The sequence below is a fragment of the Melopsittacus undulatus genome, chromosome 1, assembly GCF_012275295.1.
Source record: "Melopsittacus undulatus isolate bMelUnd1 chromosome 1, bMelUnd1.mat.Z, whole genome shotgun sequence".
Classification (NCBI taxonomy): domain Eukaryota; kingdom Metazoa; phylum Chordata; class Aves; order Psittaciformes; family Psittaculidae; genus Melopsittacus; species Melopsittacus undulatus.
Window position 1 is genome coordinate 119,598,575 of NC_047527.1, and position 27,993 is coordinate 119,626,567.

At 38.4% G+C, this 27,993-nt stretch overlaps 1 protein-coding gene across 1 annotated transcript in view; it reads left to right on the forward strand.

Moving 5' to 3' along the window:
* Positions 1-5,571: 5,571 nt before the first annotated feature.
* The window catches only part of RUNDC3B (RUN domain containing 3B), a 52,586-nt gene continuing 30,164 nt past the window's right edge, over positions 5,572-27,993 (forward strand). The window contains exons 1-4 of the mRNA XM_034070048.1: positions 5,572-5,743; positions 12,602-12,717; positions 23,724-23,857; positions 27,698-27,783. Coding sequence (XP_033925939.1) covers positions 5,640-5,743; positions 12,602-12,717; positions 23,724-23,857; positions 27,698-27,783 — 440 coding nt within the window. The 5' untranslated portion in view covers positions 5,572-5,639. The remainder of the gene's footprint in view (positions 5,744-12,601; positions 12,718-23,723; positions 23,858-27,697; positions 27,784-27,993) is intronic.

The following is a 27,993-nucleotide window of genomic DNA, read 5'->3' on the forward strand; positions in this document are numbered from 1 at the left end:
CCTGATCAAATGAGGCCACCAAGTGGCAATATAAATATTTAAAGTCACAAAGGAAAAGTGTAATACCTTTTAATAGAAATATAGAACCATTGATGTTGGAAAAGACCTTTAAGATCAAGTCCAACTGTTACCCCAGGACTGCCAAGTCCACCATTAAGCCATGTCACTGAGGGTCTCGTCTGCATGTTAATAACATAACTTTAGAATATATAAAGAGAATAATCAAGAGAAATGAACACAGATTAAATTTTGTGTGCCCTGGCATAAAGCAGTAATCTCATTTATGTTTCAGAAGCATAACTTCTAAAAGCTGTCGTCCAATGTTGAAGCCACAATGCCTTCAAATATTGCTTTCCTGTAATTTGAGGCAAACAAGCTAACTTGCAACAATTTTTAAAACTTCCAGATTGAAATTCACGACCTTCTTGTCCTAAATCACAAACATACTTCATATTTCAGTATCTATTTTTTTCTTGGCCAATTCTACTACAATGACATCATTCTGTAGAGTTCTTATGCTCCTTCTGTTTATGACTGTCACACAAGTATGCTCTAAAAAGGCATATGGTACTCTGCCTTCCTTGATTCCTTTCACTCCTTACCCAGAATTAAGTATCAGCAGGATACCAAAGAAGAAGGTGGGTGAAATTCCATCTTCTAACCTCCCCCACCAAACCTTTATTTTAAATCATCCTGTACAGATTTTTTTTAAGACATAAGGATAAGCAATAATGCCAAAGTGCAAGATTTACAAATAATCTGACCAATCTACCATTTCTGAGAATTCATACAGAGAGGGTGATTTGCAGAAGTGCAACTAGAGCTCCAAATGGTACCTATGGTAAGGCTTCAGTACTAAGATATTGGTAAGTCAAATACAGATAGTAGAGGCTGCTGCCAAAAAAAAAAAAGGCACAACAAGCAAAAAAAGCCGAAACCAAAAGTTCAAAATAGCAAGCATGTATGTCTCCTGACGGAAACCCATGAGCTTTGCTTCAAACTATTTATACATTCAAAACTATTCTAAAACGCAACAGTAAAATATATCACATCTCACACTAAATGTGTCATAACCAGTTTGTGTTTTGCTCTGAAGTGAGGAAGTCTTACATATCTTGATATCAAGTTCATTTCCTCCTACTGCAAATCACAGCACAGTGTCAACTTGTGGGTTAACCCTGGCCATCAGCTAAGCCCCACACAGCCACTCACTCACTTCTGCCCAGTACGATGGGAGAGTGAACTAAAAGGACAAAAGCGAGGAAAATTGTGGTTGAGTTAGTGACAGTTTCGTAAGTGAAGCAAAGCAGTGGATGCAAGCAAAGCAGAATAATGAATACATTCATTACTTCACATTGACAGGTAGATATTTAGCCACTTCCAGGAAAGCAGGGCTTCATCATTCCTTAACAGTTACTTGGGAAGACAAATGCCATAATCTCAAATGTCCCCACTTCCTCCTTCTCTCCCTAAGCTTTTACCACTAAGCATGTCATACAGTGTGGAATATCCCTTTGGTCAGTTTGGGTCAGCTCTCCTGGCTGTGTCCCCTCCCAGCTTGTTGTGCCCTCCCACCAGCTGGCTGGGCAACATGAGAAACAGGGAAAACCCTGATACTGTATAAACAACATTCGGCAACAATTGAAATATTGGTGTGTTATCAGCACTGTTTTGGTACGAAATCCTGAACACAGCACCATATTGGCTGCTATGAAGTAAATAAACTCCATCCCTGCCAGACTCAGTACAGAAGTTGTATAGTAAGTTTGTTCAAGAGAAAATATTTAAACAGTTCAGAAGTTTCAAAGTTGCAAACTTTGTTGAGACACCAACTCACTACAAATGAAATAAAAATTCTGACTTTTGGATTTTATTTTCCAACCTGCTTATGCCTTCAGAAAATAATTCAAGCTAATGAATTTTGTCAAATTTGAAAGAAAAGCACATTACAGCTTTTTAAATTAAGAATATCTTTAATGGAGTTTTGCCACTTCAGTTATGCAAACAATCTATTTAAAAGTCATCTTCTTATTGACTGAAAGCCAGTAAATCTGGAGAAACATTTCTGAGTCTTTTGTTCTTTGAGATGTAGTGAATTTCATACAGGCATTAACTAATTAATACTCCTCATTGCTTCCTACCAGTCACAGCTGCTGTGTTTATTCATACAGTCACAATTAAAATCCTTACTTCAATAATACCATTTTGAATACTGCATATTTGAAGTAAGTAATATATTCCAGCTTGATGTGTTCAAAATCAAACAGGAGTAAATTCCCATTAAGCTTGGGTTTGGTTGTTTGGTTTTGTTTTTTTTTTATACTTTTTAGAATCACTCATTACACATGCCCTTGCTTTGCAAAGATTGACTTCTAAGTGAAGCCATACAGATTTATATCATGGAATGGTTTGGGTTAGAAGGGACCTTAAAAATCATACAGTTCCAACCCCCTGCCATTGGTAGGTATATACCTTCCACTAGGCCAGGTTGCTCAAAGTCCCATCCAACCTGGCCTTGAACAGCCCCAGGGATGCAGCATCCACAGCTTCTCTAGGCAACTTGTGCCAGTGCCTCAGTACCCTCACAGTAAAGAACTTCTCCATAGTATCAAATCAATCTACTCTCTTTCAGGTTAAAGCCATTCCCACTAGGAACAGATGGAAACTAGGAGAGCTGAAACCAGGTGATCTTTAATGTCCCTTCCAACCCAAACCAATGATTCTATGATGATTTTTCTACCTGCTCAAAGCAGGGCCAACTTTGAAGTTAGAAAAAGGGCATTTTGATTCTTCATCCTGTTAACTTTTGAGTATCTCCAGGACAAACATTGTACAGCTGCTCTGAGCAACCCATTTCAGTGTCTGAACAACTTTGTTATCAAGTATTTTCTTAGTATCTGTCCCTTGTTGCAGCTGGCGACAGTTGCCCCTTAACTATTTCCTATGCCCTCCTCTGAAGAGTCTGACTGATCCCTCTACCCTCCTATCAGGTAGTTGAAGACAGGAAAATTTTCCCCTTAGCCTATTTCCTTACAGATACATTAAAAATGCAAGAGTTACTACCGTAAATTTCCTGATAAATTTCTTGAGCTTTCTTCAGTCTAAGGCAGCTGATGATCTTTTTTTTTTATTATTATTTTTTTGAAGTCTTCTGAATATTTTTACAGTTCCTGCTTTAGTAAGACAGTAGTAGGAGATAAATTATGTTTGAAAGAAAGCAATGACCTTCGAGGAGATTCCTCTACTTGAGGACTAAAAACTAACAATATTGAAACCGAAAGTGTGGTCCAACACATAAGCCTTATCTCATCTTAAATCACTTGAAAGTATAAAAAGAAAAAAATTGAAGTTCCTGGAAATAAGGCAGAAGAGAAGAGCAGAGAAGATATTTTTGCTTTTGATATATGTAGAAGAGTTCTCCTGTTGTTTGGTTTTGTCTGTTTGTTTTTTGTAAAGTACTGGTAATTCTCCAGTACATTTATCACAAGTTCAACAACAGAACTTGCAGTTGACATCTCTCATCTGCAGTAGAGATTAAGTCTACTTCAACCTCATCTTGAACTTAATTGAAAGATGACTCAAGCTGCACAAATCTCTTAAAAAGAGCTACAAAGATTCTGAGAAACAGAAAACAACCTGAAAGCAGGCTTCATTTCTGAGAATCAACAAGTAACACATTGAGTATGTGTTGAATAATTTCTTTGATTGTCTGAAAGAAAAAAGAACAACAGCTTGTTCCTATCTTGTTCTAGTAGAGCCATTTCACCCAAAAATAAAGTATTGGTCTCACTTTCAGAGTAGAAAGAGAAAGCATATTCTCCTTCAGGCTTACCTGCTCCTCTACTTCTTTTATGCTGTTTCTGGTGAGGGGAGGAAGAAAAGCAGGAAACAGAATGATGACCTACCTTGTAGTGAGTTTGAATTATAATGCATTTGGGGAAAAAAAATTAAAACCCACCCAAGCGAAGAGAAAATTTTAACTTAGCGAAGACAGAAAAGTTTACTCACCATTTGATATAAACTTCAATGAAGATCAAGACTAGTTCAAACTTTTTCAGCTATATGCTGGGGTGAAAATGCAGCATATCAAGGAATATATGACAATTTTGGAAGGTTTGGAAAGTGGTAACAACACTTGAAACAATTTATCAAATATCTTCTGATTAAAAGGAAAAAAAAGCATTTTAAGCTACGATGTATGAAAACAGGGTCAATTATATGGAAATTTACTTTTTAACATCTAAAATAATTCCTCTTCAGATAACAATGACAGTCAATAACTGGACAGAGTTCTGTGACAGGATCTCTATGAAATAACATCTTATCTACAAGTGACATTTTCCAAGGAAACCACAGTCCAGTGAGGATTTGCATGTCTGTGAGTAAAATTTTTTATTTCCTTAGTAGGAATGGATAGTTTAGACTTTACCAGACACACTTAGGAACACGACGTGTAACTCAGTAAAGATTTGCACCACAATTTATGTCACTATTCATCCTTGTTGCACACAAGTATTGTCTTAAGCAGAAAGGGAACTTCCTCTCATAAACGAAAATTAGTCCATACAGCTTTACATCTCCCCGACTTACCAGCCAAATCAATTCTTTCAGACCATACAAAACACAATTAATTTACTACTAGGTTTTTTTTGGAAGTGATGTATCACCCCAACTTATGGTGACCTAACTTCAAATAGATCTTAAGGTCCTTTCTAACCCTAACTTTTCTATCATTCTGTGATGTCATTCCGTGTGTCTCTTGTACAACTTGACATCAAGGTAAAGCTCTACACCCAGAGCTCTTCTAAGCATGCTCAGATATAATACCTTTGTGTAGAGCAGGAACAGACACATGTACCTCAGCTGCAGAGTACATTACCATTGAATTCACATATTCCCACAAGTATGGCCTCTAAAGGAAGGTAGAACGTGCCATAAAGCTGCAGTATCTTATGGTTCACAGCAGTGTTAACTCGAGGTCACCACAGCCTACAACCAGAGGAGTTCTCTCATCTTGGATTTCAAACCTCTGAGAGGGAATTACTAGCAATTAAAGGGAGCCTACCATTTCTCAGACGCTTAGAGGGCTACAGGACTGTCACTCGAGGACCTAAACCCCTCAGGCACATACCGAACTAAAGTGGATGAGAGGAAAACGCCGTTAGGCAGAAGGGAAGGGGGGACCTCAGGAAGTCTCTCACAGACGCAAACCAGACCCCACCATCCACCCACCACCTCAGGTGCCGGTGCCTTTCTCACGGCCCCCCCCCACTTCCGTGAAGGGGCGCGTGCCCCGTTCAAACCGCGGCCGCTGGTGCGCGGCGCCGCGCCCCTCCAGCGCGCCGATTGGCTGGTGGCGCCGGCGCTCTGCGGCGCTGTGCTCCCGAGGCGCCGAGGCTGCCCGGCTGCCGGGAGCGGGGCGGGGGGGACCCCGGCGCCTCCTCGCCCGACCTGCCGCCTGCCTCGGGGCGATCCTCCCGCGCGGGCCGGGCGGCGGGAGGAGGAGGAGCAGCGGGGAAAACACGGGGGCCTTCTCCTCCTCCTCCGCGTGTGGCGGCGGGTTCAGCATCTTCGAGACTGAGAGGCCGGGAACAAAGGCTCGGCGCCAGCCCCGGCAGCTCCACCTGCCCCCAGCGGAGATGGCGTCCCTCGGCTTAGGGGGGCTTAACGTCTCCGCCCGTAGGAAGAGCGTCCCGGCTCGCAACGCCGCGGTGGAAAGGCGGAACTTGATCACGGTCTGCAGGTGAGCTGGCCCGGCCCGACCCTGCCCTGCCCCACCCGAGGGACCGTTCTTAGCTCTTTCACCGCCCTGGCCGCTGGCAGGGAACTGCCCCGGGGTGGAAGCTCGGGCGCAGCCCCGCTGCAGTCCGCCCTCCCGGGATGCCGGCCTGAGGGATAGGCAGCGGCGGGAGAGGGCATCCACGTCCATCCTGCCTCCTCATCTTGCCGCCTCCATCCTGACTCAGCTCCCTCAGGAGCCTTGGCGTGTCGGGCGACCGAGGGGCCGGTACACACCTGGCAGTGCCATCGGGCACACCGGCCTGTTAAATGGCCTTTTTTTTTTTTTTTTTTTTTCTGGGGGGAAAGGATTGTTTTCGGCACCTTGATTGTGTTCCTGGGCCAAAGGTGGGTGCTGGACCTGTGTTGAACTGGAAGAAGTTCTTTACTGTGAGGGTGGCTGAGGCACTGGGACGGGCCTCCCGAGGAAGTTATTAGTGCCTCATCCCTGGCAGTGTTCAGTGTCAGGCTGGACCGGGCTTTGAGCAACCTGGTCTAATGGAAGGTGTCTCTGCCCATGTCAGGGAGTTGGAACTAGATGATTTTTAAGGACCCTTGCAAGCCCAACCATTCTGTGATTCTATGAACTGAGGTTTTCATCTTCGTGCAAATAGATTGGTGTAACGTCGATGTCTCTTAAACTGATGCGCTATGTCCGCTTTTAAAATACAGACTTTATATGTATTGGACGTGAAGTGAAACCTAAAGCAGCTTTTCCAAGCTGCTGTTGAGTGACTAACGGTGTGTTCTTGTTAACGCGCTGGTGTCTCAGGAGCAGTCCTGAGGCAGCTGCTGCCTTCAGGGGATATTTTTATCTCCAAAATCTAGATCAGGAAATCTGCAGTATGGGCTAGATCTAGTGTATGCAAATATTTTTTGTAGCATCTTAGTGCTGAGCTTACACAAGCTTGATAATGCTTCCCGTGAAAGCGTTTCCACTGCTGTCATTGTTGAATTCATGCAGCATTTCCAAGTGTGCAGTACTGACCCATTACATCATGGCAAAGTTTTAAATACATGGATATACTGGGAGCAGGGACCCTGTCAGTTCATTTGTTTCAATTGCTAAATTTTTAAGTTATCAAACTAATTGGAATATTATCTGGAGAAGGTCCTCAACAGACTCATACGAGCTATAATATTTTAATTCTCAGAAATTTTAAGTATGTACCACTTAATGCTGTAGTAGTATTTAAAAACAGCTTAGGACGTCAAAATATTCCTTTTTTATTTTTTTCTCTTTTATTCTATGTTATTAATGGGTTTTCCAAAGGGTAACTGTATCATCTGGCTACTGAAAGGAATTTGCTTCCATGTTCCTGCAAGTCCTAGCATCTGGGTTTCAGAGTAGCATCAATACTATACTGCCTTTTTCCCAGGCTATTTATGCTGATCTCTACTCTTGCTTGTGAAAAAGATATACAACAAAAACATAGAAAAATAAGGTTTTTACCAAATTTGCCAAAGCAGATGGAGTAGAAGTTTTCAGTTTCATTATTGCTACAGAGATATAGAAGTAGCCAGTCTGCAGGCTTGAGAAAACAGTGGTTTTATCAAGTAATGACATGAGTATAAAGGATATAAACAGTTCTTTTTAAAGGAGTATATTGTATTCTGTGGAGCTTGCTGTTTTTCTCTGCCTCCCCCCTTTGAGAGAAACTCTTCTGTACTCTGTGCTGTTACATTTTATTTTTCAGTTTATTTCATGTCCTTGTCCTGCACTAGAAATGATGTTGTAACATGTTTATAGAGGCTTAGAAATCCGAGGAAATTGAGTGAAACACATATGAAACAAAGAGCTATTGCAGAAATTACTGTAAATTTGTGTATTTTAATTATTTTCAGTAAAACAATGTAATTTTGCTGTATCTTTACAAAACATGAAGTTTCTAGTTTGTAAATACACCTTAAAATTTGGAAAAGATGATGAGGAAAAAAGATTTGTGTTATTATGATATGCATACGTTTATATACTTTTGTATTCTTCAGCCAGTGTAAATGTTTTAAATGTTTCTGTGCTTTACCATGGTTATTACATATTCTCTATTATTTAAAAGTGTTATTTGTTAGGAATATCCAAATCTGTATCAAAGCCATTAAGACAGTAGTCCTTTCCAATCAAAATACTATGAGAATGTGAAATATTTCTGGTAAAAATAGCTTCAATTAATTGATTCAATTATATTTGGGTTATATAGCTTGCTATGCAGTGAAGGTGAGAGATCACAAGAAAGATACTCCTCTGAATTGCCTTCTTTTAACAGTCTGTGATAATTTAATGAAGTATTTTTGTTAAAGCTCCAATTTAGCAGATTTTTACTTAATAGTTAAAAAGGGCTTTGGGTTTTTAGTCTTTTCTTAATACTGATGACATCTAACTTCTTGTGTGGAGTGGGTAGTTTCTTAGATGTACAGCTTTAATGAAAAAATCTTTTTCTTCCAAAGTGTTGAGTGGCACTGTAGTAATGGAAAGTAATGTAGTTAATTAAGTTTCATAAACCAAATGTATACGAAAATACATGGTTGTGTTTGTGTAACTGCATGGCCATGATTTAAATTACAACAATTTTTAGGATTTGAATAAGTGATCTAAGCACTGTCTCTCTCCATCTCCTTTTCCCTGAAGTTTGATGCCTTCCATATTTAGTAAGTGCTCTTGGATGTTGAGGTTGTTCTAGGTTCACCTTGTTCTAATCTAGTCTTCTCTAAGATTCGTACATCCATGTAGCGACAGAACCACCAAAAAAGCTAGAGACAGGCCTTGGAAGTGAGGGTCATAGCTTAAGCGCAGATTGTTAACACAGAATTAAACAATTATCAGGAAATGCATTTTTAAAATAGTGATTTTGCTAATATGCAGAAGAGTAACACTGATATTGACCCTTAGCTGAAGTGTCCGGTTTCATGTCCAAGCCATGTTCTCTAGCATAAGGGATATTAATTTATAATCGTGGGGTTTATTCTATATTAATAGCTTACAGTTTTTAAAATGGCATTTTCATGACATTTCCTAATTGAAAGCTCAATACATGCAGCAGAATCCTTCCTTTCATTTGAAAACTTAAGAGGAGCGGAATTTGACACTGAAAAGTAACAAATTCATGTACCAGTCAGTTTTTCTGCCCATTTGCCTTTCTGATTAGAGGCTTTTTACTGTTTTGCAAATAAGCCTGTAGACCTGGGATGTATCCACAAAAGGTTTGGTTTTGGTCCGGAGTTACTAAAGGAATCTGGGAGATCTTCTTTTGCATCTTGCAAAACAGTGAAGAACCTATCCCAAAAAGATTCCTATAAATCTTTCTTATTTGAGAGTGTTTCCCTCTTACATAACTCAGAAGGTCTGTTGAAGGTTGGAGGATGCTACTGTTTCTACATCTTTTTTTGTCTCAAGCAAGACTAAATTAGTGACAGAGAATGTAGAATCTAATCTATGTAAGAATCTGAAAACATCCTAGTTCACAAAGGTAATTTAGAAACATTGATATTGGAATTTGTCCAGTGACAGTTACCATATGAAAAAAACCCCAACCCAAACCAACTCTATTGTTACAGTGACACAATGAAGATGATTGGATAAAAGACATTTTTTAAAGGAGTCCTATAGTAACGGGTATTGGAGCTACATCACTCCTCTGATCCCACAGTCTACCAAAAAGTTCATCTTAGAAAATATCAAGTTAGTTTTCAAGACATTTTACTTCCTTGTGCCCTTTTGTTACAATTTGTGTTAACCTCTGAAGTGTAAGTAGACTGTCGCTCTAGAGTGCAATGATGCTGTGGCAGCAACCCAGTAGAGAGAAAGTGAAGTTGGGAGCAGCAAAGCAGAAGAAGAAAGCTGCTCTAACTCTACCCACATGGACGTATTTTCTTCATATCTCTTGTATGCTTTAGACCTGACCTTTTGTTTCTTGACTTTCAGTCCCCAAGTGGTTCCACATAGGAATCAGAAGCATAGGCTTTCTTTTCTGGGAGGCCATACACTGGAAGCAACATATGAGGCATCTGCCATGCCTGAATGAAATTGCTCAGTTGAAGCTTACAGGGTAACCTTTTTTCGAAGGTGTCAATCACTTGTACATACCTTAAATCCTTTTTCCAGTCTGTGTGGTAAGCATGGTGAAGTGTGAATATCTAACATGCAAAATGTGCTTCTGAGTTTAAATTTAAGCTTAAGATAGGAAGAAGGAAGTAAAAAAAAAAAAAAAGCAACAATAAATCCACAGAAGTATTAGCATAAGATATTTTTCTTATCTTCCCAAAATATTTCTGGCCAATCATATTTTGCCTAGTAGCACTGTTATTTTCTTGGTCTATGGAAATAAGGTGTACATATTTGTCCTCTCTGTCTAGAAGTTCTAAAAGCCAGTTTCAGCCCAGCTTGACACAGGTTTTTGGTGACAGTGTAGAGTGATGGAAATTAATATTCTGTGGGGTGCATGGTGTCAGTAATATGAGCACTTAGACCACCATTAATGATGCCTTGGGTGACATGGTTTAGTGTGAGGTGTCCCTGCGCATGGCAAGGGGGTTGGAACTAGATGATCTTAAGGTCCTTTCCAACCCTAATTATTCTATGATTCTGAGCTGTTGTAGTATCTTTTCTAATCAGACCCTAGGTATTTAAAAATTGTTGTATCCTTAAAACTAGATATACTCCTTCATTTGAATTGTGGGATGCTTTTAAATTAAAAAATGCTTATCTTGATTTTTAGAAGTGTATATGTTAGTTGCTCTTAAATGTTTTTTCTTTAATATGTCTCCATATATGTGAATATGTATCCCATACAATATTAATTGTCGAACTTTTAAGTAGGACACTGAATAGAGGAAAAATAGGCATAGCTACATATTATGCAGCACTTTGTTTTGCAGTTTATGCATGATAGTGTCATGATCATGTCTCTAGTTTTAACATTATGTCATTACATATAGCCCAGTACATTATACTGCTAACTCACCTCTCTCTTGTGTAGGTATCTGTGAGTGAGTGATATGCTGTACCTTTTCTTTTACAGACCAGCACAGTGTGGGAGAAGTCTTCTTGCCACTGTTAATACTTAGTCATGGCATTGCTATATTCATTTACTTATTTTTCAAAATTAAAATTATAAATAATTTCACAGCTCTGATATAGCTTTGAAGAAAAAAGCATTACTGCCATTAGGGTAGTCAGTAGCAATGATACTGACTAGGTAGAAACTTACTGGTGGGCATCCATGTCTTTCACTCAAAATTGGTTAAGAACATGGAGGAGTTAAAAACTGAGTCATAACTTGGCACTGCAGAAGAAGCTTCCTCCCCCACCCTTCTCACTTCTGATTTCTGTCCTGCCAAAACCACTATAACAATAGAAGCCTGCAGGGAAGGTAGGATGGGGAGTCTTTATTCAGAAGTTTACTTAGTATGACATAATTGAGTTGAAACTCTGGAAATATATGTCAATTCAGTTTGAGCATAATTTCATTTAGTAAATGAGCATCAGGAGGCTGTGCTGACTCCACTCAGGATGCAGTACAGTTACTTTTACAGTACAGAGTGTTTGAAAATAATATTGCTGGTTTAAGGAGTCTCATTCCTGCCCGTGTCTATATAGTATGCTGCTTCTGCAGATGTGTTGTAGAATTGTGTTGAGATGCTGTGAAGCATTGTTATTATGAGTGTCTCCATGTTTAAGAGTCATTTTATCCCTCCTTTCAAGTACTGAAAATCTAGATCAGTTCATAGTGAGCCCCATAAAAAGTAGAACTGGCACAACTGAGGGAGCAGTGTGTTCAGGTGTGGGATCTGAGTGGGAACTTCCTAAGCTGTTACTGTTGAAGTTTGGGTGTTGTGAAAACTACCACCTCAGGCTCTAGTATGGCTCCATTAATACATACAGGGGATTGTAGCAAAAACCACAATAAATGCCACAAAGTAAGTGTTACTTTCAAAGTTCAGGACATGTGAAACTTGCCTCGAACCTAAAAACTGAAGAACAAGGAAGTGAAGAAAGGAAAAACAGATTATGATTAAAATGGAAAGGCAAGAGAAAAATCAATGTTTGTCTTATTTCTTGAAGTTTAAGCTAGCTGCTCCTGAATAAAAATGGACTTGTGTAAGTGTAGGTATAACTAAACACAACTAGCTGGCTAGTTGTCTAGTTACACCTTGTCTCCTTTTTACTATGGCTTGATATAGCCTTTCCGATTTCAAATGTTAGATCATTTAAGTTGATAACTTTTCTGGCATAATAATGAAGTAATATGGTCCTGAATGGGGATTACCCCCATCCACAGGGAAATCAGCCTGTCTGAGTTAATGCACAGTTAACAGTGCATAAAAAATAACTGGTTTATAATATGTTTGGATTATTCTTGCTAGGCTGAAATTACAGTGTTCTATAGTAAGATGAAGTTTATAATTCTGATTCATGGACATGGAATTTGGGAATAAAAGGAGTGTTGACAAAATATCAAGCAAAAATCATGATGGTTTGGGATTATAATGAGAAATTGATGTTTGATATTTTTTGAGTACTGGTTTTCTACAGCTTTATTACACTAGTTCAGAGAAGAGGAAAATAATTAGCCAATTTCTATGTAGGAAGTGTGGTGATTTTTGTTTTCATTTTACTTTTAAGGCTTCATGCTTAAGACCAACAATGATGATTCTATTTCCAGGCTATTTCTCCATGTGGTATGTATTTACATGCTCTGACTGAACTTGAAATCATCAAGGTAGTTTTCTGGTTCTTTGGTCATTTGGTTTATACAAACTTCTGTTCTGTTTTGGAGGCCCAATAGCTATCCATACAATTTATGATTGTCCTGTGCTTTTGCTCTAGGTTTTCAGTCAAGACTCTGATTGACCGTTCCTGTTTTGAGACTATAGATGATACTTCCCCTGAATTTAATAATTTTGCAGCCATTCTGGAACAGATTCTAAGTCATCGACTGAAAGGTATGTTAATTAACTTCTGTATTAGTGATACGAGAATTTGTTGATATGAAACCAGTGCACATCCGTAGAAACTCCTTGATGCTGAATTAAAGTGTTTATTTTCTTTGTCCCTTTTTCTGTCCCTTTTTTGTTTTGGGGGGTTTGGGTTTGTTGGTTTTTTGTTTGGTTGGTTTTTGCTGGTTTTCTGTTCCTTTGCTGTTGCCTTCCTGATCCTGCATTACTATAGGAAAGTAAAGGAAACAGGTTTTGTGAAACATGTTTCCAGTGTTCTTTTTGGAAGCCTTCTCAGCTGGTAATTAAGTAAGTGAATGTTGCCATGGTGCTGAGTGCTGTCTGCTTTTTTGCTTTATGATAAGGCTGTGTCCTAAGAGTCTGAGTCTGAAAGACAACTGTAGTGTATTCTGCTTTAACAGAAGCCATAGGGAGCCTATCTGTGATGATGCTCCTTTTTCATTCTCCCATCTCTGCTTTTGTTGCCTTCTTTTCCAGATACTGTGTTTAAGTCCTTTAATTTCTGTCCCTCCTCCCCCTGGTGAAACTGGGTTTTTGCTACTAGAATGTAATGGGTCTGGATTAAATTGCTTTTGGGAAAGGTCAGTTGTTGATTTTCCTCTTGTATTGGAGTCAGATGTTCTAATTCAAGAAAATGCCTGTTTGTGTTTTCTGATTGTTCTAGAGGAAACTGCTTTGCTAAAAGAACAGAATGTGCCTTAGCAATAACGGTCCTTAGAAAAGGACTTGGGAAGCTTCTCCTCATTCTCAGTTCTGTGCACAGTTTCTGAAATCATTTAAGGATTATGAAGGACATCATAATCATCTAAATATAGATGTGTAATATGACAATCCACATCTTTTCATACTTACTCATTTTAATATTCATAACTAAGCTTTGCGAACAATATTGTGTGTAGGCTGACATGAGTAGCACAGTTACTACCTGCTGTCATTCTGTCAGAAAAGGGGAAAAAAAAATCACACTGTGGGGTAGGAACATAGTGTTTGTCACATTGTGACAAAGATTATTGAAGTAATTATGGGTACTTAGCAACTTGACACTGCATGGAAATTGCTCTGTTTTCTGCTTCTCCCCCAGCTTCTGTGGTGTTTGAGCAAAAATCATGAATTCTCCCCGTCCCCCCCCAACATTCTTTTGCTTTGCAGCCTATTATTCAGGACAGGCAGTAGAGAGAAGAAGCCTTGACTAGTTGGCAAATGGGTTACAAGCAAATGGAATTTACAAGTTAAAAATTACTGCAAGTAAGAAATAGAGAAAATAAAAAAGCTGAATTGTTGTTTCAGTCTTTCCCTTGTAATTACTGGTATGAATTTCCAAGTTTGCAGAGTTAAATAAAAATAGGGGAAAAGGCATCAACTTGTGTGTTGGATTTCAAACAGGGAATATTTTGCTAATAAGCTAGATGTTATGAGTAATTATTTTAGTCTTTTAAAAGTTGAAAGGGAAATTGAGAAAAAATGTACCATGGCAACTCAAATTTTAAGAGGATATATATTATACAACACCAGGCTTGAAAGAAATTGTGGTTTATTGGTGGAAATTAGAAATATATATTCTAAGTGCATACTTTATGTCAGTAGGAACACTAAAAGCAGACTGGTGAGGGTGGCAGGTTGTATAAAATGTTTTAAAGCAGGCAGAACATACATGATCTGCTTTTCTGTAGTAAGATAAATGGCTTTATTGTATCAAAGCTGTCAGTGTAGATAAACAGATAATCCAGATTTCAGAGTTCGAGTATATAGACCTGTACTTTCTTAATGCCAAGGCAAATAATAATTCTTAATCTTTAACTTTCTTTGGAAGTATTGAGTGAGGAAGGAAAAATAAAATAAAGAAGTATTTAATTTGCATTGTAAAGGACTAAGTTTACTTTTATTAGAAAACTTTTACTGGCAACTCTTTCCTGACATTAAATATAAAATGTTTGTAAGGAGCATAACATAGTCTTGATGGAATGTAGTGGTGCTGCTTATTGGTTTCATGTTCAGATAGGATCCAGACAAAACAAAATGGGAGGAAGAAGCTTAGCTATTTTAAGGGGAAAAGTGTTCAACTACAGGGATTAAGAGTTTATGCTTTTCCTGAAACTATTTTGATTAGAATTCTGAAATAATAGTTTTTCATGCCTCATCCTTATGGCTATTCTGCTAAAAATGTCAGTTGAGCAATATGAGCATCATTTTTAGATGGATTTTTGATAGGTAACTGATCTGATGTTGTCAGTTCCAAATAGTGAAAGGGTCAGGAGCAACACTTGGTGGTTTGGGTGGCTTTGTTGGCTTGTTTTTTTCTTTCAAGAACAATTGAAGAATTGGAAAGTATCTTAGGAAGTCATCCAGTTCTACCTCTTGCTCAAAGTAGGCCTGTCTCAGATTGCTCACAGCATCTTCCAGTTCTATTGAAAATTTCCATGACATTTCTTAAACTCTTCTTAAACACTTTGCTACTGAGCTGTATCCCTTCTTTCCTCTCCCTCTGTGGTTATGTTTTCCTAATGCTGGCTATGGTCTTCACCAAATCCTGTGATGAGCCAGACCAGGAAGTCAAACAGGCAGAAATCTAATTACTTTCCCATGGATTAACTTCTTTAACCCAGTTGCTTATTTTCTTAAGTGTGTTTTAAATGTGGGTGCTTACTTAGTCATAAAATGAGGTCAGCATAAATATATCAGCTTGTACAACAGAGATCCATGAATGTTACTTGAGTGCAGGTTATCTTTTCTCCTGATTCAGAAGTCTTAACACATGGTGCACCAATACAGTTCCAAGAAAGGCAACATAATATCCTGTGGCCAAAAGGCCCCATCTGTGCTGCCTTAGAGTTACATATTCACCAAGTGGCAGCCAGTAATAGGCCACTGTTGTTACAAAAAGCAGTCTGGCTCACAACCTATTTTTTTAATTGCCCTAATGAAGAGAGAAAGGGACTTTGAGTAAGCTGTATCAACTGTCTTCAGGGATTGCAACCCATTGACTGCCTTCTGCTCTAGAAAGTGGAGAGGTATTTATCCCCCTACTGTATACTGTATGTGTAGTATACCTGGTACTTCCCAGTGGTGGTGGATTTACTGTAGACCAATAAAAAGTAGACCAAATATCATAATGAGAATAAAAAGCATGTGTTTTTCCTGTAATTAAAATAAGCTGCGTGGCATGTCTCCTGGCAAGATATAGAATCATAGAATCATAGAATAGTCAGGGTTGGAAGGGACCTAAAGTTTATCCAGTTCCAACCCTCCTGCCATGGACAGGGACACCTCACAGTAAACCATGTCACCCAAGGCTCTGTGCAACGTGGCCTTGAACACTGCCAGGGATGAAGCATTCACAACTTCCCTGGACAACCCATTCCAGTGCCTCACCACCCTTACAGTAAAGAACTTCCTACTTATATCCAATCTAAACTTCCCCTATTTAAGTTTTAACCCATTACCCCTAATCCTATCACTACAGTCCTTAATGAAGGATACTAATGAAGTCCCCAGCATCCTTATAGGCTCCCTTCAGATACTGGAAGGCTGCTATGAGGTCTCCATGCAGCCTTCTCTTCTCCAGGCTGAACAGCCCCAACTTTCTCAGCCTGTCTTCATATGGGAGGTGCTCCAGTCCCCTGATCATCCTCGTGGCCCTCCTCTGGACTTGTTCTAACAGTTCCATGTCCTATTTATGTTGAGGACACCAGAACTGCACACAATACTCCAAGTGAGGTCTCACGAGAGCAGAGTAGAGGGGCAGGATCACCTCCTTCGACCTGCTGGTCATGCTCCTTTTGATGCAGCCCAGGATACGGTTGGCTTTCTGGGCTGCGAGCGCACACTGAAGCTGACTCATGTTCATTTTCTCATCGACCAACACTGATCCCCATGTCCTTCTCCGCAGGGCTGCTCTGAATCTCTTCTGTGCCCAGGCTGTAGCTGTTCCTGGGATTGCTCCAACCCAGGTGCAGGACCTTGCACTTGTCATGGTTAAACTTCATAAGGTTGGCATCAGCCCACCTCACAAGCGTGTGAAGGTCCCTCTGGATGGCATTCCTTCCCTTCAGTGTATCAAACGAACCACACAGCTTGGCATCATCGGCAAACTGAGGGCACACTCAATTCCATTGTCCATGTCAGCGACAAAGATATTAAACAAGACCAGTCCCAACACCGATCCCTGAGGGACACCACTCGTTACTGGTCTCCAGCCGGACATTGAACCGTTGACCACAACTCTTTGAGTGCGACCATCCAGCAGTTCTTTATCCACCAAGTGGTCCACCTATCAAATTGATGTCTCTCCAATATAGAGACAAGGATGTCATGCAGGACAGTGTCAAAAGCTTTGCACAAGTCCAGGTCGATGACATCAACTGCTCTACCCCTGTCCATCAGTTCTGCAGCCCCATCACAGAAGGCCATGAAATTGGTCAGGCAGGATTTCCCCTTAGTGAAGCCATGCTGGCTGTCACCAAGCACCTTGTTTCTCATGTGTCTTAGTATGCCTTCCAGGAGAATCTGCTCCAAGATTTTGCCAGGCACAGAGGTGAGACTGACAGGTCTGAAATTCCCTGGGTCATCCATTTTCCCCTTCTTGAAAATGGGGGTTATATTTCCCTTTTTCCAATCATCAGGAACTTCACCTGTCTGCCATGATTTTTCAAATATGATGGCCAGTGGCTTAGCAACTTCATTCACCAGCTTCTTCAGGACCCGCGGATGGATTTCATCAGGGCCCATGGACTTTTGTACGTTCAGGTCCTTAAGATGGTCTTGAACCAGATCCTTTCCTATAGTAGGCCTAGGGTCTTCATTCTTACAGTCCTTGCATCTGCCTTCCAAGACTTGGGTGGTGTGGTCAGCACATTTACCCATGAACACTGAGGCAAAGAAGCCATTGAGAACCTCAGCCTTCTCCAAACCCAGGGTACCCAGTTCTCCTGATAGCTTCTGGAGAGGGCCCACGTTGTCACTAGTCTGTCTTTTATTCACTACGTACCTATAGAATCCCTTCCTGTTATCTTTCACATCCTTAGCCAGTTTTAATTAACTTTCCTTGCCTGGTCCCTAGCTTCCTGGACAACATCCCTGTATTCTTCCCAGGCCACCTGTCCTTGCTTCCACCTTTTATAAGCCTCTTTTTTTGCCGTCCAACTTTCCTCAGGAGTTCCTTATCCATGCAAGGAGGTCTCCAGGCCCTCCTGCTGCACTTCCTTCTAGTCGGGATGCAACACTCCTGTGCTTGTGACAGGTGGTCCTCGAATATCAACCAACAGTCTTGACCCCCGCTGCCCTCTAGGGCTATATCCAATGGAACCTTACTGAGCAGGTTCCTGAAGAGGCCAAGTGTTGTATGATACTACTGGACAGGACAATCAAAGATCTTGAAAATATAGGAGAGAAGGAGTAACAAAAAAAAGATGAGTGACTATTTACTTTTTTTACTCCTTTTGAGGAGTAAGAATTTGCATGGGTTTATAGTGCAGCAGAGTGAGTGGTATGCTGAGTGAATACAGAGATAGGTTCTCTTGACCAAGTAAGACCTATAGTCCTGAAAGGGATTTTACAAATTTGTATATAAATACATGTGAGTTTGATAATCTCTAAAGCAAGATGGGTGATTTCAGGAGCCATGTTTTTCCCCAGATAGTTGTTTGGAATTTGTTCCTTTCTTAACTATTCTGCACTGTGGAGATGAAGCTGTATCTTGCAGTTGGCTTCATGTTTGTTTGTTTTCACTGCTGTTCACAGATGTTTCAGGTAAACTTCCTGTAAGTGTCCTTTTTATCAGATCACCTATATAAATATAGTTAATGCAGAAATGGTAGGGACATCAGTAGGGGCACTCAGCAACAGTCCTTAGGATTTGATCACAGGTATATATATCCTAGCTGATACAAACCTGATGTCATTTCAAAGTGACGTATATATTGTCTTTACTGTATCACAATTTTGCATGGTTTTTAGCCTTTTTCTATCACTTTAAACTAAGTTAGTATTGAAGAACATTAACTATTGTATATGTTTATGGGCATCACCTATAACATTTCTGAAAACTGTTGTGTTGTATTTGTTGACTTACTATGTTTTCACTGTAAATATCCTTTACAACAAAACGTGTTCATATCTAAACTGCTAGCCAGTATGCATGCTTAGAAATAGTTTTGTTGTATAAATTAAATTCTGCCACTGACAATGTATATAGCTCATCTTGCTTGTGGCTTCTATAATTTTTGCATGTTATGGTTTCCTTGAATGTACTTGCCAACTATACATTTGTTTGGATTTACCGCCGTAATGACACAAACCAGTATGCTGTGCTGTGTATTTTGACACTCGCGAATTTGTGTGCCTTTTTTCCTGAACATATTTTTAAGAGGCGTTATGAATACCTCAAAAGCTTCTGCTAGGATAGCCCATTAAAGCTGCTTGTCTCTATTTGATCTATGTTATTCTGAATTTTTAGTAACTGGAGTTTGTTTGCTTGTTTTTCTTTTTCCTTTTGGAAAGCTTAAATAGAAAGATAAATTATTGTCCTTTATTGATTCTATACAATGTTCTGGTTTCATGCATCATCAGGAGTCTGCTGGTAGTCACAGTAAATGGCTGTATTAGTGATGTCATTAGTAAATGTCCAGTTTTTGCACTTCTTCATAGTAAGCTGAATTATTAAATAACTAATTTCTCAAGCAGTGAAAGACTTTTCTGGTATTTGCAGTGCACAATTTATCCTTTCCATATGGTTTTTAGTTTATTTATTTTTAGGAGGGGAAAAAAAAGGCAATTACTGCTGCCTACTATTTCATGGAGTCTCTTTAAGCAATTCTAATAATTCAGGTGTAAACAGTGCCTTAAGGGAAGTGCTAAAGGGAAGGGGTATGAATTATGTCTGCTTGTAGATTTAGGCCACAGGTGAAGAAGCAAGTTCTTTGTGTAAGGTGCAGCTTGTAATGCTGCTCATCCTGAGAGAAACAAATCTGCTGGATAAAATAGTTAAGGTAATGGTGATACAATGGGGGTAAAAAAGGTAAGGCTGAGGGTATAAGAGCTGAAGGCACTACGGTCATGAAAAAGACAAAGTCTAAGCATATATCTGTGGTGGCCCTTTGTTTGGTTCCAACAGTAGAACAGTATTTCTTACTAGATTTAATATTTATATACACGTATTACTGGGTTTTGGCTAAAAAGAAATAGTAGGGCTCTTATGTAATTTGTGGTTTAGCTCATTCTCTTCTGTATGAAGTCTTAAATGCATTTATAATTGTCTTGGAGGACTGGGTTTATGAACTACTGTAAATTTTTAATTTTTAAGAACCCACTCTGTAAAAGAAAAGAGTAGGTGTCACAGAAATTCCTCAAAGGAGTAGCAGGCCAGTTTATTACCATCAAGTTGTAGTAAAAATTTTTATTTTTATTTTTTGTGGAATAGAAGAATTTGCTGTGGACTAAATAATACAGGGAAGCCTGGAGAAAACCTGCATCTACCTTAAAGCATCCTACTCATTACTACTTTGCAACTGTAAAACTTTGTAGAGGTGAATTGGACTGTAAGAATCAAGCTGTTTAATGTCTTATATATAAAGAGCTTCTTGGGTGTGAGAAAAGGTCCACAACAGCTGGCATTGTGGATGTTTGTATCTGATAGACTGCAGCAGAAATGACTTGATACAAATAGGTATGTAGCAGTATTCAGAAATGTGGTGAAATAAAGAATTTTCACAATATTGTTTCTATTTGCTTTGCAGTTCTGTAAACAAGAATTTAATTAACTTGAACAATGTTTAATATTAGACATGTAGCTTCCATGTTTATGTGGCAATTTTGTTTGGCTGACAAAACTAGTAACATCATTACTGTTAGAATAGCTGTCAGCTCGTGTGTCTTTTGATGACAGATAAACTTCATGGCAAAGACCACATACTCTGTTCTTTGGGCCTCCCAGGAACCTTATTCCTATTAAAATTTATATATGAATTTGGAATCACAGAACAGCCCAGGTTGTAAGTCACCTTAAGAGATCATCTGGTCTAACCATTTGTGGGGAAAGGAGCCTAGATGAGATCATTTGGCACCCTGTCCAGTTGCATCTTGAAAACCTCCAGCAATGGTGGCTCTACTACATTCCTGGGAAGGTTGTTCCAGGGAAAAATTGTTCTTACTGTAAAAAAATTGCTTATGTTGAGATGAAACCTCTCCTGGTGCAAGTTCTACCTACCCATTGCCCTTTGTCTTCTCCATGTAGTTCCTTTTAAAGAAAGAGCCTTCATCCTCTTTGTAGCAGCCCTTCAAGTACTATAATACTGGGATGAATTCCCCTCTAAGCCTTCTGTTCCCTAGGGAGAAAAGATCTAGCGTCTTCAGTTTTTCCTCTTGGGGCAGGTTCTCCAGCCCCTTGAACATCTTTGTGCCCCTCCTTTGGAACCTCTTCAGTATGTTCATGTCCTTGAAGCGTGGAGACCAGAACTTGGACCCAGCACTCCTGCCGCAGCCTGCCAAATGCTGAATAGTGAGGGCTGTTTCATTCCTCATTCGTGAGAGTTCTCATGGCTGTGTGCATTGAGGGCCAAATAGAATTTTGTATGTTTAAGGCTTTTAAAACTGTAGGGAATCTACCTATAATAATATACCTATTATAATACATTATATAATATATAATGTATATAATTATATATATCGTTATATAATATAAGCTGTCTTATGTAGTAGTTCTTAAAATATATTCACACTATTCTCAGTCTTTTACATCTTTCTGTGTATGGAATAATTAAAGAAGGTTTTCTTCAGATGGCATTAATTACCAGAGTGTGGGCAAGGTTTAAAGTTGTAGGGAGAAAAAAGTGAGATCTGGAAGTTCTTGGTTCACAAAAGGTCCTGAGCTGACTGAGTTTCAGGTGAAGACAATTCCTACTGAAGTCTGAAACCCATCATACCCTCTCACAGAGCTGTTATATCAGTATGTTGCGATTATGACCAGCTTACTACTTTGACCAGTGTAAGCCAAATAAATCCTGTGTGTGCTGGTATGTATTTCTGTTATAAAGGTATTTTTGTTTATAAATGTTGTGGTTTTCAGGTGTTTATTTGTAAAAGGAATTGCTTTGAATTAGTGACTTCAGAAAACTATAGAGTGAAACTGTCCTTTTCTTACATATGCTCTGTCCTTAAGATAGAAAAATCCACAGAAGTTACTATATGGTATGCTTGTATTTATTTGCCTTTATATGCTTGCACTGGAATTGGTGACACCAAGTCATCTTCACACTTAAATTGCATTTAATTTTGCAGGTATAATCCCTAGGTAGAAATGTTTCTAATATGGCAAAGAATGTGAAAAATCTGTAACTTTTAGTGTTGTTAAAATGCCATTGGATTTTTGTTGTCTGCTGTGCTTGACATTACAACAAAAGTAGTTTGTTATACTGCTTACCTTGCAGAAATTCTTTCATTTTAGTTCTTTGAATTGAGAAGATCTGAATCTACTGTAATTGAAGCATGCTGGAATTTTGTTTGGTATATTGAGTAGTATATATTAATTATTCCTGATATTTTTTTACAAGTCTTTTATCGAACTTTGAATGTAATAAATAAATCCATGTGACAAAGTTAGGAGATGGACCACCAAGTCAAGTTACTTGTCACCCTCTAGGGGGAAAAACCCCCACCACTTGAATTTCTGAAGATCATAGAATCATAGAATAGTTAGGATTGGAAAGGACCTTAAGATCATCTAGTTCCAACCCCCCTGCCATGGGCAGGGACACCTCTCACTAAACCATGTCACCCAAGGCTCTGTCCAACGTGGCCTTGAACACTGCCAGGGATGGAGCATTCACATATGGGATGGATCTTTGACACTACTCTAACTATGTTTGAAACTAAGATAAGTCATGCTAGATAAAAATATTCTTGTCATCATGTGTTGGCATTTTATTTTTAGTATGCATAATTTGCAGGATGAATCTAATGTATTTTTTTCTTGAAATCTGAGCTTTTTAACAGCAAAAGAATTAGAAGTCTTTCTGATGAACTAGTAAAACTTCCAAGTACAACTCAAGACTTAAAATAAAATAAACTTTAAAATTAGATTTCATTTTATATAGAGGAAAGGGTTTGCACGTACATAATAATGGCAGTCACCAGAGGGCAATGTTAATCTTAATTTTTACGTACCTGTTCAAAGTTACATGCTGTTCAGTCTGAAAAATGGGGCTGAACTGTTAGGTCTGTGATTAAATTCCTTTTGTGTGTGGAGGTTGCAAGTAGTGTGTAGTTTTCCCTTGCAAGTAGTATGTAATTTTCCCTTTAATTTTCTAGCTGCAATACATTGCAAACTGGAAGAAAAAAAAAAAAGAAGGATTTTGGTGAAAGCTCCAGAAGATACATTGATTTGCTCAATTTATTTTGGTCAGTTTCCCAAGGAATGTTCTGTGTGTATTCCAAGTAAATTGTAACTGCAAAACATTTTTGGTCATGCATCAACTTCCCTTTCAATGAAAGCACATTTTGAAAAATTCCAATCCCTTTCTAAAAGAAGATAACAGTATCACAGGAAACAGTGGTGTATATATATAAAATACATTTTTTTAAAGAACAAAACTCTCCTTACTTGATTATATTATTGAAACACATGCTTCTACCTAAAACAAATAACAGAAATACTTATCACATTTTTAAGTCACAAGACAGTGTACTCTGTTATGATGTAAGAGTCCATGAAGGACTCTTGAGTATTATTACAGCATACTAACAAGGAAAAAACCAACAAAATACACATATGTACACAAAAGCTCCAAACTTCTCTCTCTGCATTGGTTTGAAACCAGGGTGAGCTGCATAATGCAAGTATTTTTTATACCTGCAAGCCAATTTTCAGTAGGAATTTATGGACTCGGTAGCATGAAATCCTGTTGGTGCAGGCAACCTATAGGGAAGTATTTGAATTATTTTTATCTCCAGTAAGCAGAGAGGAAGGTGCATAAATCTTTACATATTTTGTATTTTGATTTAAGGTCAGATCACCTGGTTCGGCTATGAAAGTCCTCGTAGTTTCTGGGACTACATTCGAGTAGCTTGCCGAAAAGTCTCTCACAATTGCATCTGCAGTATTGAGAACATGGAGAATGTCGGTTCTTCTAGAGCTAAGGTAGGGAAGAGAAAGGTCAATTTGACTTTTTTTTTATTACATTGTTCTGTGTAAAGTATAGCTGACATTTCTGTACCCGGAAGAAAAACATGTTACTAACCTCGCCCCACAACATTTTTCATTGTTTGAAATAATTATTTTTTTATATTTACCTAGTAAATACTTCAAAAAAAACAACATTTAAATTTGCATGTGTTCCTTTTAAATTTGTTATTCAGTAGAATAAATTTCAAATTCTCTATTCAATGATCATGTTGTATTATAAAATTATTGCCTTCCCATTTTTGAGCTTACATAGTTTTTTAAAAATGTAGTATGTTGAGGGAAATTATGTACATGTGGAAATGCCTTACAAATACTATTTTAAAATTGCAGAAATGTGATTACCTAAGTGTAATTTTATTTTGTATGTAATTTATGCACTAATAAAAAAGGTGTTAACAACTCTTGAGTTTGCTGGTGTGATTGTGCAGGAAGCTTTTCATAGATTTATTTGCTAATAAAGATCTATTATTTTAAAGGATGTATATAGAAATAAAGTCATAATTTCTGATTGTCAGTATGATGGAAACATTAAGAAAGTAACAATTTAATGTATTTATATGCATATGAACTGAATAGGAATGAGCTTTAAATTGATATATCGTTAAATCTTAATGGTGTGAGACAGCATACACAAACATCTAAAAAAACTAAGTAAAAAAAAAGTACTATTGAACAGAGATTAGACGTTGTTTTTACTAGGCTGGAATACTTTTCAGTAGCTTGTATTTCTGTGTGAAGAACCTTGACTGATAACTGAGAACCTTCAGACTTGAAAGCAAAAGGAACATAAAAGGATGCATAAATTAGTGTTCTTAATTCTTGTTACTCCTAAATGAACTGGAATCAGTTGTTTGAAGAAGTAGCAAACTGTGTTCTATGGCTGTTGTAAAAATCTTCCAGATTTATTATACTCTGGATTATTCAGAGTTGGTGTCATTGGTGAGGTGGAATACTTAACTTGTTATAAACAAATACTTTGTAGGTTGTTGGTTTGGTTTTTTTCAGTTACATGACTGTACAGTTTAAATTACAAGTATTTACACAACCACATTTTTCTTCATTAAAAGGTGATGCTTAGATCAAGCAGCACCATGAATCTAGTAGATCTTTGAAAAGCTGTTCTAATGATCCATAGTATTACAGAACAGCCTGTTTGCTGCAATGTCTGCTGTTGCTCCTTTCTTCTTTTGCACAGACTCAGTTTTACATTTTATATAGTAAATGTATCTGTAATCTGCATGAAAGCTTTCAAACACTTGAGATTCTGTGGCAAAAAGCTGGTTTTCCTATTGACTGGTTATTATTATATTTTATTGACTGGTTTTCCTATCCAGAATATTACATGCTTTTCCTAGCACTCGGTGTACTGGAGTATTAGACTGATAATTTAAGTCATGCAACTTTTCTTGCTTATGTTGAGGTCTGAAAGTTCAGATAATCTGGAGAATTTATTTTCAAACACTTTCTGGAGAGACTTATGTTCTAGCATGTGATGATTGTGTTGATTATATTCAAGATTTATTTTAATGATATTTCTGAATTTTAATAGATGAGTACTTAAATTCAGCAGATAATAAAATGCAAATCTATTTTCTGAAATACTCCTAAAAATAAATTGAGATTTTCTTCTACTCTATGGATAAGTCCACGTCAAATAGTAAACAAAGAAGCTAATTTGTGCAGTGAGTGTGGAGAACAGTGTTGACTTTTTGGAGGTATGTGCAGAATTTTGGTTATCTGTATCTGGAAAGGCTGGAGACATGTCAACGCAAATAGCAATGGTATGCATCAGTTTTACTGGTGGTCCACATTGGAGCTGTTAGTAAGGCTTTGCCAGTGCTACCTAGCCTTGCTTTCACTGGAGCTACATAGGCTTTAGTCATTAGCAAAACAGAATCATTAGGGTTTGATTGTTTTACTCATGTTCATGCAACATGAGTTTGTGCAAACCTCATGAGGTTCAACAGGGCCAAGTGCAAGGTCCTGCCCCTGGATGGAAATAATCCCAAGCACGAATAGAGGCTGGGCAGAAAATAGACTGAGAGCATCCATGAGAAGGACTTGGGGGTGTTGGCTGAGAAGCTCAGCATGACCTGGCAGTGTGCACTTGCAGCCCAGAAAGCCAACCATGTCCTGGGCTGCATCAGAAGAAGCATGTCAAATGCCAAGGGAGGTGACTCTCCCTCTCTACTCCAGTCTTGTGAGACCCCACCGGCAGTACTGTGTTCAGCTCTGGGGCCTCCAACACAAGAGGGACATGAACCTGCTTGAGCAAGTCAAGAGAAAGGCTGTGAAGATGATCAGAGGGCTGGAGCACCTCTTTTATGAAAACAGGCTTGAGAGAGTTGGGGTTGTTCAACAAGGAAAAGGCTCAGGGGAAGCCTTATAGCAGCTTCCCACTACCTAAAAAGGCCTGCTTGAAATCTGGAGATGGACTTCTTACAAGGGGGCATGTATTGATAGGACAAGGAGGAATGGCTTTAAACTGACAGAGGGTAGATTTAGGTTGGGTATTAGGAAGAAATTCTTTACTGTGAGGATGATGAGGTACTGGCTTAGGTCATCTAGGGAAGTCATGGCTGTTCCATCCCTGGCAGTGTTCAAGGCCAGGTTGGATGGGGCTTTGAGGAGCCTGGTCTAGTGGAAGGTGTTCCTGTGCATGGCAGCAGGATTGGAACTAGATGATCTTTAAGGTCCCTTCCAGCCCAAGTCATTCTATGATTCTATGTTCTAAATAACTGCAATATAAAGGCAGCTGTCCAGATAAATAAACATCCTTTTAATATTAATGTATTCTATATTAAAGTTTTTGCTGTGTTGTGGTTATTTATGAAAGTGTTTTTTTGGTTTGTTTTTATTATTTACCTATCTATCTTATTGTAAGTTTAGTTTGATTTAGGTCTATATAAATTTAATGTAGGATTATAATCTACTACAGGTGGCTTTGGTACAATGTCTGTACTGATACTCAGCTAGATGTCAGTAAGGGCCAAATGTATTAAGCACAAAGACATATTATTACTTAAACAGCTATTTTTAAGTTTATGTGGGTTGCCAGAAATGTTCCTGGTGTTCTTAAAGTGATAATCATAATTATGGCAGCCACTTGAAATGTCTTTTTCCTGTAAACTACAATCCTGTGCACTAGACCTGTAAACACAGTGCAACAGACATTCCTAAAGGTTATCTTTGAAGCTATTGCAGTTTTTCATAGAACTGTTTGAATGAAGTTTTGCTTTTGGACTGCAAGTTTTTGACCTCTTAGATTAGAGTGAATTGCTGTATATCATGTGCAGCTTCTGCAATGATGCCCTTACTGAGGGGGGAAAAAGTAATTTTTTTTTATTGATTCTACAAATAGTTAAATGAACAGAGAGAATTATTTTTTTCTTAAAACACCTTGAGGGTAAATTACTGATGCTTTACATTGGAAACAATTTGGTACTTCCAGTAGCATTGTCTTTAAAATGAAAAGCTTTTTGCCTTGATGTGCTGCCGTTCCTACCACTTATGCACATGAGACTTTAAAAAGGCTGGATTATATAATTAAAGCAATATCCTTCACCCACCTTTAAATTGTTGATAACTTTATTTTGTAATGAAGTTGATTTGTAAGAATGCTTTTTCTCTTTTCATTATCACTGTAATGAATTAGAACTTAGCAACTATTTCTGTTTAGTGGTGATTTTGTGAACAAGTTTATTTCACCTAGATAAATCAACTGTATTCATTTTCAGATGGAAAATTGTTTCATTCTGTAATACTTAGATATTTGATGTCCATTTCTTCTTGCAGGGTCGAGCTTGGATCAGAGTAGCACTTATGGAAAAGCATTTGTCTGAATACATTTCCACAGCTCTGAGAGACTTCAAAACAACCAGGTCTCTAAGACTTCTATTTTTGCAATATTTTAGCAAATGTTGTGTAAGTTGCATTGGATTTGGAAGTGCATGTTCCACTTGATTTGTATAGGAAAGGATGTCACTAGTAAAAGAGCTGTAATGTTGTAAAAGATATCTAGAGTTGGTGTGAACTGACTGGATTTTAGCATGGGTAAAACTGCAAAATTAAAAATCTTTGTGATTTTAAAA